The 12,275-nt window shown below is 40.7% G+C and overlaps 1 protein-coding gene across 10 annotated transcripts in view; it reads right to left on the bottom strand.

Moving 5' to 3' along the window:
- The window catches only part of MTFR1 (mitochondrial fission regulator 1), a 98,988-nt gene that overhangs the window by 22,694 nt on the left and 64,019 nt on the right, over positions 1–12,275 (bottom strand). For 8 of the 10 annotated variants that reach the window (XM_070075102.2, XM_089336277.1, XM_002710531.6 and 5 more), the window contains 4 exons: positions 8,763–8,998; positions 6,742–7,000; positions 6,027–6,195; positions 2,808–4,368 (listed from right to left, as the gene is read on the bottom strand). In XM_070075102.2, the coding sequence (XP_069931203.2) occupies positions 4,300–4,368; positions 6,027–6,195; positions 6,742–7,000; positions 8,763–8,998 (733 nt within the window). In that variant the 3' untranslated portion in view covers positions 2,808–4,299. Of the gene's footprint in view, positions 1–2,807; positions 4,369–6,026; positions 6,196–6,741; positions 7,001–8,762; positions 8,999–11,042; positions 11,105–12,275 lie in introns of those variants that run through there. The other 2 variants (XM_089336279.1, XM_089336276.1) reach the window with 2 other exon arrangements.

Below are 12,275 nucleotides of genomic sequence, written 5' to 3'. Positions count from 1 at the left end.
AATACACCTTCCTTTCATTCTTCCATTAAAAAGTCCATATGGCCAAAGAAGAGAGCTGGCCACTAGGCAGGGTTAACTTTTTTTTTTTTTTAATTAGGCAGACAGTGAGAGAAAGATCTTAATTTCCGTTGGTTCACCCCCCAAATGGCTACTACGGCTGGTGCGCTGTGCCTATTAGGAGCCAGGTGCTTCTTCCTGGTCTCCCATGTGGGTGCAGGAGCACAAGCAGCTAGGCCATTCACTGCCTTTCTGGGCCACAGCAGAGAGCTGGACTGGAAGAGGAGCAACCGGGACTAGAACCCCGGTGCCCATATGGGATGCCTGCACCGCAGGCGGAGGATTAACCAAGTGAGCCACGGCGCCAGTCCCGGCAAGGTTAACCTTAACAAGCTTTTTTACGCCTTCAGTAAAACTCCTGTTAGGAAGAGTCTGACCTTTCTTCCTCAAATTAACTTTTTCCAACTGCAAAGAAAGTAACTGAGAAATACTGCCCCATGATAGTCGTTCAGTACAGAGTGGGAGCATATTTGGGTTAACATTAACCTTCTGAGAATGTCTAAATTACACTCATACTTGAAGTAGAATAATTTACCTGAGAAGTTTCAGCTGTAGAACTTTTAAGGCTTCTAGTACAGGTGAACTACGGACAGCAGTCAGAGAGATGTAGAAAATTTCTAGATCCTTACTTGGTTATGCTATTCCTGTTATCCTGTCTGTTCTCAAGGGGTAGCTGTAGCCAATGAAGATAAGCCTGTTTACAAGGCTTACAAGTCAAGAATGTTAAATCTGAAGATAAGGCCAACATAGGAACTGAGCCCTCAAAATGGATGGAGGTTCAAGAGACATACTGAAGCAATAATGGGCAATATTTCTTGAGACCAAGTGTCTCATTCTACCTGGAAATCCCAGAGCTGATTTTTTTGGGTGAACACATAAAAGTTTAAACTTATCTGCCAGGTTCTATCCCATAGCAAGGACTTTCTGGAAAAGTTACCAAAACAATTTTCATTATTACTTGTGTCTTCCTTTCCACCACAGATACAGACTCAAATTCCTAACACAGCAAAAAGAACCAGGTCTAATGCAGTAGGGTAGGTGACTGGGGAGACAACCAGAATAAAATGTAAGTCTTACCCCATCCCTGTGCAAATAGGATGACACCTTTCACAGGTGCAATGGGCCATATTCTAGGAGAAATCATGCTATTGGAAACAGGAGACTTTGCCTAGAAGAATACAACAGTAATAATGATTGTTTAGCACTTTTTTTCATAGAATGTGTTAAAAAATTATTATTTCCTCAATTTTGTGAGCTGAGTATTTTTTTTTAAGTATTTAAAAAGGGGGCGGGGGGTATGACTTGGCCATGATTTCTAAAAGCTCTAGGTCCAGCGGTCTGATTCAGTTTTCTGTCTCCTTGCTGCTTGCCTCTGTCATCAAGAATGAAGGTCACAAGCCAGCGCCGAGGCTCACTAGGCTAATCCTCCGCCTTGCGGCGCCGGCACACCAGGTTCTAGTCCCGGTCGGGGCGCCGGATTCTGTCCCGGTTGCCCCTCTTCCAGGCCAGCTCTCTGCTGTGGCCAGGGAGTGCAGTGGAGGATGGCCCAGGTGCTTGGGCCCTGCACCCCATGGGAGACCAGGATAAGTACCTGGCTCCTGCCATCGGATCAGCGCGGTGCGCCAGCGGCAGCGCGCCGACCGTGGCGGCCATTGGAGGGTGAACCAACGGCAAAGGAAGACCTTTCTCTCTGTATCACTGTCCACTCTGCCTGTCAATATATATATACATACATATATATATATAAAGGCAAATACACCATACTTAATAAAAAAAAATGAAGGTCACTCAACTAGTCAGAATCCACTGTAGACAACATTATACCAACTTACCTTTCAACTATAAAATGTAGGGGTTTAATTATTTTTAACTTCTTTTGTTTCAGATGTTCTCTTGGCTGTGAGCATCCAAAACTGAATGATACAGGTGTGACAGAAGATGGGAAAGTGATCTCACCATCCCATCAGTGGATCACGAGGGAGCTTTGCCTCCTGTGACCACCCTTCTGTTACAATGCTGGTGCCCCTTAAAGAGGAAACGTGGATAAGAAGTGATACAGCTGATTTTTTTTTGAAATGTTACATCAGAAGTTTCACTTTCCAATCAAGGACAACCATCCAAAGCTCCCACACATGTACAGCTTTTAATGCCAGTTCTGATACCACAGTCAAACACAAGGAAAGGACAAGATGGATCAAGCAAAATGGCAGAGTTCAAACACCTTAAGTGGACATACTTGCAACATTCAAACCTCTCACTCTTTTTTATGTGCATAGTTTATTTGGTACATCTAATTAAACTTTACAAAAATGAACTGACCAGGAACAGCTCATTTAGGGTCCACCTGTATTCCAGGTCTAAAATGATTTACAAGCTGAATGTCCCTAATGCAAAACCCAAAACTTTCTGAGCACTGACATGATACCACAGGTGGAAAATTCAATACCTGAACTCCTGTGACAGGTAACAGTCAAAACACAGGCACAGTAAAAATACTGTGTAAGATTACCTTCTGGCTATATATATAAGGAGCATATGAAATATCCCCAAGATACTTCACTACGTATCACAAATGTTTTAAGTCTGAAACATTTCTGGTCCTGAGCATTTGATACAGCTTATTTTAAGGAATATATAGCCACATGAAAATGGCAAAAAGGAAATTATTCTCAAGAAGCTACTTGTGCAATATAAAAGAAACGTACAATAAAATGAAAAAAAAAACCATAAAATAAGCAGCACAGCCCAAGGAAAATAAAGGTTTGCTTTATTTTAAAACAATAACTAATTGAAGCACTAGCCAAAATTCAATACTGATACAAATATAAGTTTCTTGGGAGGTCAAAATATGTCAGGCGAATTTTCCTAACTTTTTGAAGGCAGAAATTTTAAATATAAAACAATTAGAAACAATGCAAGAATATGTAAAATAAGCCAGTTTAAATTTAGCTGAATAAACAAACCATGTAAATTACCTCAGTTTTTGTTAATATTTAAGGAGAACAACATAAATTTTTGAATAACTTAAAGGTGAATGTCTATTCATGTTTCTTACTCCTCCCAGGAAGTATAACTGGGTTTTTTTTCCCCTAAACTAGATTTAAATAATACAAATATTTACTCATGGTAGGAGATTCTGGCACTAACTATAGCTGAGTTTATCAGAAACAGAAAATCATGTGAACTTATTAAGCATTTAAAAGTAATCACTTACAGCAAGTCCTTAGAAGCCCTAGCTTAGAAAGGCAGGTCTCCACTTTCTAATAACACCTAAGGTTTATACTGCATAATATAATTCATTGGAGCAGCATTCTATAAATGACAAATAATTTATAGAAATTTGCCTATTCAATAATGTTTCATTAAAAATTTTAATATTTGGCCAAAATATTAACTTTATAAACTCCATTATGCTGACATCTCCAGAAGTATTAAATTAGCAACATGTCACCTTTATGATGCCATTCATGAAACAGAAAAGAAAGTGGTACGTTTCTAGTTTTTAGTTAAAAAGGGATTTAATTCAGCAATATGATTTGTCCCTGTTTGGAAAATTACATTTTCATCCTCAGCACTGCATGGCAATGAGGCAAAAGCAGCTTTCCTTCAGTGGAAGGCATCGTGGAATTTGAGCATTGAACATCATCTGGTTCTTACTCAAACCCAGCTCCAAAAAATGTGAGAATCTAAGATATAAGTTCTGTTCAAGGCAAGAAGATTCCAATCTCAAATATTTCACTCCAACAACTTATGTTATAGCAGCTGTTACATCACTGAATCGGAAATGATCACAGAAAACAATGATGGTAACAGTACCCTCCATTGCTGTCATCAGTACTAATTTTTACATAAACTGTCTTACATCCAAATATATGCATATAAAACATTTGAATAGATAAATTAGTGTTAATTTAAAATGCACAGTAACATTCACAAATGTCCTTCTAAATGTTCTGAAATTGTACAAGTGTTTTAAGACTGAAAACCCGAACATCCTGGCTACACATAAGCAACAGGTCAGAACTGGCAACACTACAGAGTTCCAGAACTGATCATGTATCAAAGCAAAAACCAAACATCTAGTACTTTTCGTTATTGCTTCGTCCTCTAGTTAGGTTAAAAAAGGAGACCACTGAATACTAAAGTCAGGATTTACTAAATAATGTTGATTTCTACTAGCCAAACACAGCCCTCAAAAACCAACAGCTGAACCCAGGATAGTCTTTCTCGGCATACTGTCTATTAGGAGTTTGAGACATTTTCAATTAAAGCCTTCATTTTTCCTGTAGACTTCAACATATGTGGTCCAAACTAGAAAAGAAACAAACAAATTATAAAGAAAGACACTGGTGCATGTAACAGTAATGATATGTCCTCCTCCTAGTCATGGATCAGAGAGGGCTACATATGCTCTGCCTGAAAAACCAAGCAGCTACTGGTCATATTGAAACCTTTATGAACTGATAGTCAATTATCTGTCTTGTTTTACAGTAACCTATCTTTTAGACTTTCATTCTGTTATCTGTTTTGTGTTTGAATGAAAGGCAAAAAGGTTGTCAATTTACTTTCCAGAAAAGAAAATGGCATCTTAGCAATATTCCAATTTAGTCCAATTTTACTTCTTTGAATAAAGGATGAAGGAAGATTCTTCTCTAGTATTTAAAGGGTACTATAGTGTGATGTGCCCTCCTCCTGAGGATAGATACGCACATGTCCCCCATGAACATGAGTAAAGGGAGGGCAGAAATGATCAATTTGTGAGACTGTATGAAATTTGCCCAATCTCCACATGCGACATGGGCATGTGTCACAAGCCACATGTCAAATCTCACCTTCTTTGGAAGACTTCCTTAGGGTATTCCTAAGAAAGTGAGCTTGCTTTGCTTTCAGTTCCTATGTCACAACATAAAAAAATGTTTTTCTAAAATATAAACTTGGGGGAGGGGGCAATGCTGTAACATAGTGGGTAAAGCTGCTGCCTGCAGTGCCGCTATGCCATATGGGCACGGGTTTGAATCTTGGCTGCTCCATTTTCAATCCAGCTCTCTGCTCTGGCCTGGGAAAGCAGTAGAAGATGGCCCAAGTCCTTGGGCTCCTGCACCCACATGGGAGACCCAGAAGCTCCAGGCTCCTGGCTTCAGATCATCCCAGCTCTGGCTGTTGCTGCCATTTGGAGAGTGAACCAGCGGATGGAAGATATCTCCCTCCCTCTCTGCCTCTAACTCTACCTTTCACATAAAATAAATAAATCACTACTATATATATATATACATATATATGTATACATATATATATATATGTGGATGTGTGTATATTCATATATATGTCTCTATATATAAATAAATTAAAAAAACTTGGGGCTGGCACTGTGGTGTAGAAGGTTAAACCTCCACCTGTGGCACCTGCATCCCATAAGGGCATCAGTTCAAGCCCTGGCTACTCCACTTCTGATCCAGCTCCCAGCTAATGTGCCTGGGAAAGCAGCAGCAAATGAGCAAAGTCCTTGGGCCCCTGCACCCATGTGGGAGACTCAGAAGCAGCTCCTGCCCTGATGGTTCTATCTGGGGAGTTAACTAGTAGATGGAAGATCTCAATCTCTTTCCCCTGCCTTTCAAGTTATTTACACACACACACAAAAAACTTACAATAAAGTTTTGCTACATTATACTTAAATAAAATATAATCCTGTATGGAAAATTTACCATTGGAGTTGGCTAAGCAGTGAGAATTGAGATCCCAACTTAATGTTTGCTTTTTTATTTATGTTCCTAAGTTTCAAATTTCCAAATGAACTAAAGTCATAAAAGTATAAATGCAAAGCAAAGATGCCATCCTTTCCCCAGCCAACAGTAATCTCTACTGGAGGGCAAGGACAACCTTGTATCCTATCTTGGTCTTGCAGAGACACAGCTGAATGATTAGTGCTCAGCAGGGGTAACAGGAAGGAAACCTGGGTTAATAATACTCACCAACACCGTGTCTGAAGTGGACTCTGATTCACACTTTGGAACTCCTTTTTCAGCTTCGCCTGGGCTATCATTTCGATACCGATAGGCAAATTTCTTTTTCAGAGCCTCTGCTATTAGGGCACCAGGGTCAGTAGCATCCACTGGCTTGGGCTTTACATCTTGCTCTGGCCTTAGAAGAGTGAAAAGAAACCAAGGGGACAGGTGGATATGTGGATAACCCTCAGGGAAGCACTCTGCCCACCTTTACATGCCCAACAGCATTTCCCTGGCGTCACAGTTACTCCATAAAGACACAAATACTACTAGCATTGAGAGAGAAACCAATGTAATGCTCAACACAAGGGCATGTAAGAGTCCAATAAAGAACCACTCACTGCATCTCTAGAACGCTGGCTGCACTGTCCTGTCCCTCAGGACAATTAGGATGCCTAGCAACAGCCCTGTGGGCATAGAACATACCTTTGTTCAAGAAATGACTGACCAATCACAATGAAGACTTTACATTAAAGGGGTGACAAAATAAAACAGAAAAACTATATTTTAAAAAACACCTGTAAATTATTTACTTTGCCATTTTTGTATAGCAGCAACTAGTACTTATCTTCTTTAAATAAATATTTAACTATTCATGGCAGTTACACCACGGCTCAAGAAGCCCAGTCCTTCAGTTTTACAAGACATAAATGGAGAAGTAAGAAGGTCAGTGCGTGCTCACCTCTTCACTGCCCGGAGTTTCACACTGTTCATATCTTTAAGGATCTCCAGCATATTTGGCATGTCGGGTTTCTTTGGATTGTTTTTAACCAAAGTCTTTCCAGCATTGGCTTTTTTCTCCTTTCGCTCTTTAATCAGATCAATGGCAGACAGACTTTGGTGGAGCGCTGGGGGAGGGGGAGGTGGGGGTGGGGGTGGAGGCGGAGGGGGTGGGAGAGGGGGTGCTGCTGTGGTAACAGACGCGGTAGTATCTAAATCACCTAAATAAAGAAAAATAAACACTCCTGCTGGTAACAGGCAAAGAAAATGTCCATTTTAAAAAACTTTGTATTCTTAAAAACAATGTCCTTAAAAAGAATCTCAGTTAAGTAAGAAGGCAGATTCAGTTACTTGGTGAATCAGCCATCATTATTCAATCCAAACTTCTCCAAATGAAAATTTCCATTTGACTTAACAAGGGTGTTTTTGTAATACCAAATGTTCAAGTTCGACTGTGGCATAGTTTATCACTTTTAGCAGAAATAAAAAGCAGTGTGTACCACATTATCACCCCCATTTTCAACATAATTTGACAATTTAGACTATGTAACTATTTGAAGAAATTTGTGATTCATTCTATTTTCATATAAGACTTACTGAGCACTGGAAAGTCTACATAACTAGAATGTGTTTGGAAAAAAAGTTTTAGATTCACTGTTGAAAACACTTGTGGAAGAAAATAAGTGTTATAATTAATTTCTAAAACAAGGGGTAACTAATTGTTAAAACAGGTTATAAAATAAAAATAAAATTCATTTTCCTACAGAACTGAGAGCTTGGAAAGTTGTTTACTGGGTGAACTGCACTGACTGGGAAAACAGTGGAGGGAGTAGTGTTGAGACAAAGACATTTTGCTCAGAAGATTCATACATAAATGGAATATCTAAACACAAACCTCAAACTACCCCACCATTTACAGCAGTTCTCCTCCTCTGCCAGAAGAGGGAGGTAAAAGCAAAAGAAAACTGAAGTTTAAAAATGACAAGAGGGGCCTGCGTGGCATTGTGGTGTAGCAGGTTGGTCTGCTACCTGCGACACCAGCTGCTCCACTTCTCATGCAGCTGCCTGTTCATGTGCCTGGTAAAGTTTCTGTGCCCCTGCACCCACATGGGAAACCCAATGAAGCCCATGGCTTCAGCTTGGCCCAGCAGCAGCCATTTGGGGAGTGAACATAAATAAATGTTTTTCAAAAGCTAAAAGTGACAAGAGCTGAACGTTAGGGTCCTAACAAATCCCGAATATGCAAAGTCATTACACCACCGGGACTCGGTGTTCAGAGCTCCTTCATTCTCTGTCCAACTCCACTGGAGTGCCCAGGCTGGAAAAACCACTACTTGCCAGCACATGAGCAGGCTAGGATTTCAAGGCTGTGGCTTCTTTCCTAACGCAATAATGCCACAGTAATAAAAAGCAATGGTGTCAGACCAGGAGTCAGAAAACCTGAATTCAATATCTACTCTGTGTAATAAGAGAAATGATATTAAGCAGCTACTGTGTGCTAAAGGCCTTTCTACATTTCCATTCATAGTAACCCCATTTTAGAACAAGAAAAGGATGTAAAAGGTCAAGCACTTGCCTCAGGATTTGCAGGCAGAAATATTAGCAACCCACGTCCTGACTCCAAACCTAGGCTCACTAAATGGACAGAAACCTATTAGGATACCTCATGTCTGAAACAGTTGGTACCATTATTATGGACAACTAAATTGACCATAAGGAAAACATTCACAACAGCAGCAATTCAACTGCATGGTTTTCTGTGTTTTTCAAATATGCTTCCTAGTCATCTCCTCTGACAGCATCAAGATTGCTCAAAACAAAGACACAAAAACAATCTAAACTTGACAAGGTTCTGTAGCAGACTATGCAAAAGCCCGACAACTGGTTTTTCCCAAGAACTGTTACTGAAGAATAGTCAGATAAGTGCCATTCTCTTCACCTCCAGTTTGCTGATTAAAACAAATGAATGTAGGACTTACAGACCTGCAATGAGGTGTTGCTGCTCTTGCAGGGTGACAATTTTGGCAATCTGAGCTCTGAGAACAGCAAGTTCATTTTCAAGTGCACAGATCTTCTGCAGTGCTTCTTCATTTGCCAGTGTCGTAGTCTTCAGCTGCGACTCTTCTTGAGACAAGTTTGGTGAGGAAATCTGCCTGCCAGGGGGCTTCTCAAAGAAAGGAAGGTCATCCTGGAGGGGTGGCCTTGACCTGACCTCTGTCCTGCAAGGAAAACATAAGGAGCTGTCACAGGTTTTGTAAAGGGTAAAATCATTATCAATAAGAGTATCAGAGATGACATCTAAGAACTAGTTTTTATGGAGGCAGGCATTTGGCATCACACCGCTTGGGATGCCTGCAATCCCTTATCAGCCTCATTTGAATCCTAGCTCCTTCATTTTCAAGTTCAGCTCTTAAAAAAAAAAAAAAAAAAAAGACTTACTTGTTTATTTGAAAGAGTTGCAGAGAGAGGAGGAGAGACAGAGAGATTGATCTCCATCTGCTGGTTCACTCATCAAATAGCCACAACAGCCAGGACTGAGCCATGCCAAAGCTAGGAGCCAAAGTTTCTTCTGGGTCTCCCAAATGGGTGCAGGGGCCCAAGAACTTGGGCCATCTCCTGCTGCTTTCTCAGGCACATTAGTAGGAAGCTGGATTGGAAGTGGAGCAGCTGAGACTCAAACTGGTGCCTATATGGGATGCCGGCACTGCAGGCTGGGGCTTTAATCCATTGAGCCATGGAACTGGCCCCACCAGCTCCTTCTAAACGTGCACCATGGGATGCAGCTGGTGATACCTCAGATCCCTGTCACATGGGTGGCCCAAGGTCCTAGCTTCAGCCTAGCCAAGCCAGGAATGAACCAGGACTTGGCAGATTTCTTTCTCTTATCACTCTGCCTTTCAAATAAATAAAAATATATGAAACTTTAATTCTAAAAATGTAAAGAGAAAATAAAGCACAAAAGAAACTAAATTTAAAAAAAAAACCCTACTTTTCAGGTTTATCTTACCTAAATTCCTCTGAAAGTGCTAAAACAGCAAAGCACTTGTCTACCTCAATTAGCTACATACCACATCTGGGGTTCTTATTGCAATAATTCTTCTTAATCTCTAAATAATACACAGAAACCAAAAGTATCAAGTTTCATGAAAATTCCTCCCTACATTCTATCTTTTCCCATTACAGTAATTTAGAACTCTTGGCTACTAGCAATTCTTCATACAAGTGCAAGAAGTAATTATGTTTAGGTTCTAGTTCTGAAGAATACTTTGACAGGTGGGTCTAGTGCTGTGCCACTGAGTAAAATCCCCAGTGTGTTAGAGAGAGAGAAAGAAAACTAACACTAACTGTGATCTTTGCTCTCAGGGGACTGGGGCTTTCCTCTCCATCACATCTAATCTAAACCCAATCAGGCAAATATTAATTTACAGCTAAGGCCACAGGCCAGTATCTCATAGCTAGTGTGGGAGAGCCAATTTGGAGTTGAGAGTTATGAAATTTTTTTCAGGTTATCAATGTTGCTCTTCTTCTATGAAAGATATAGGGATATTATTTAATCCTAACTCATAAACCTAGTTCTTTTAGAGAATACATTATAAGTAAGAAATATGCCCATTTCTGGTCAGACTTTCAGTGTATTAGTTTATCATTACTTTATACTGAGAATGATGAGTACACTTCACCAGCACTGCCCTCTTTCACACTCATGATTACACAGGAAAAGAAAGAAGGAGTGTCTTGACTTGGAGGTTTTGTTTGTTTGTTTGTTTGTTTTAATTTATTTGACAGAGTTAGACAGTGAGAGAGAGAGAGACAGACACAGAGAAAGGTCTTCTTTCTGTTGGTTCACACCCCAAATGGCTGCTATGGCCGGTGCTGCGCCGATCCGAAGCCAGGAGCCAGGTGCTTCCTCCTGGCCTCCCATGCAGGTGCAGGTGCCCAAACACTTGGGCCATCCTCCACTGCCTTCCCGGGCCACAGCAGAGAGCTGGACTGGAAGAGAAGCAACCGGGACTAGAACCTGGTGCCCATATGGGATGTGGTGCCGCAGGCGGAGGATTAACCAAGTGAGTCACAGCACCGGCCCCTTGACTTGGAGTTTTAAAAATGAGAAAATAACTCAAATTTTTTTCCTTGCTCTCAACCAACATTAACAAATTCTGTCCAATTATGAAAACACAAAATCTGAGTAACTGCACTGGAGTGAGCCCTGACTACCACCCTTTGCCTTAACTGAGAGTTACTCAGATTTTGTCTTTAGCTTACCTTTTGCTGTGGCCCTTGAGGGGTGGGGTGATAAGAGATTTCTTCATTTAGGGCCAGGACTCCTAAAATTGAGCAGAACATTCTGAGGGTGTGTGTGATCATTTACCTGGAGAAGGCAGCTTTTCAAAGGAATCTATGGCTTTAAAAACAATTGGAAGGGCAAGTTGGTCAGCCTAGTGATTAATACAACCATGTCGCACATTTGAGTGCCTGGGTTTGATATTTTGCTCTGGTTCCTGACTCCAGCTTCATTATAATGCAGACACTGGCAGGCAGCGGTGATGGCTTAAGTAATTGGATTCTTGCAGCCCAGGTGGGACGCCTGTGTTGAGTTCCCAGCTTCAGCCCAGGCCCAGGCTCTACCTTTGTCAGCATTTGGGGTAGTGAACCAGTGAATGGGTATTCGTTGTCTTTCTGTCATCTCTTTGCTTCTCAAGTAACTCTCAGTTAAGGCAAAGGATGGTAGTCAGGGCTCACTCCAGTGCAGTGTGTGTTGGCACAGAGATCACTAGTTACTGGCTTATTTCAACAAGCATGTTCCCTTTACTCTTAGTAAAGAGAGAAAGAGAAAGGGACAAAGGAAATTATTTCAGGGCAGCAATGTGCCCAGCTCAAGGACTCCACTTTCCCTTCCAGTTTTGCAGACATGTGACTAAGTTGAGCTAACAAGATCATGGGTAGAATGCTGGTAAGTCATCAAGGAGAACAGATTAAAGGTGATTCCATACAGAAAGTGATTTCATCTTTAGCCTTAGTCTCTTTTTCTTCTGCTGAGTCATGAATGCAAGGCAATGTTTCAGACTCATAGAGGGTCAGGAAATAATCCAGATATGGAAACCAATTTCAAGGACGGCAGAGCCTGGCCAGGACCCTGAGCACACTGTACAGACACAAAAAGGTCCAGACCACCTACCCTTGGATCTTTGATTTGAGACAGAAATAAACGGTCATGAGAGAAAACCAAAGTTTTGTCTTATTTCAGCCACCATTCTTTTAGGTTTCTGTTATATGCAGTAAAAGTTAATCCTTACTGTTAGGAAATGCAAAATAGTAAATGCTATTTTAGTTTTTCCTTAACTGGAAATTGCTATTTTAATACTGCTTGAGAGCTGTAACAATTCTTCATTATACTTTGTGTTTGTGTTTACAAGAACACTTGTAATCCTAGCTTTTGGTATTCACTGAATTCAGGTGTTTTTCCTCAAATCTAATTTGGCTTACAGCCTGTTAAAA

Source organism: Oryctolagus cuniculus, chromosome 6 (genome assembly GCF_051225735.1).
Source record: "Oryctolagus cuniculus isolate XC-2025 breed Fujian yellow rabbit chromosome 6, ASM5122573v1, whole genome shotgun sequence".
NCBI lineage: Eukaryota > Metazoa > Chordata > Mammalia > Lagomorpha > Leporidae > Oryctolagus > Oryctolagus cuniculus.
This window is presented reverse-complemented; position numbering and strand designations above follow the sequence as displayed.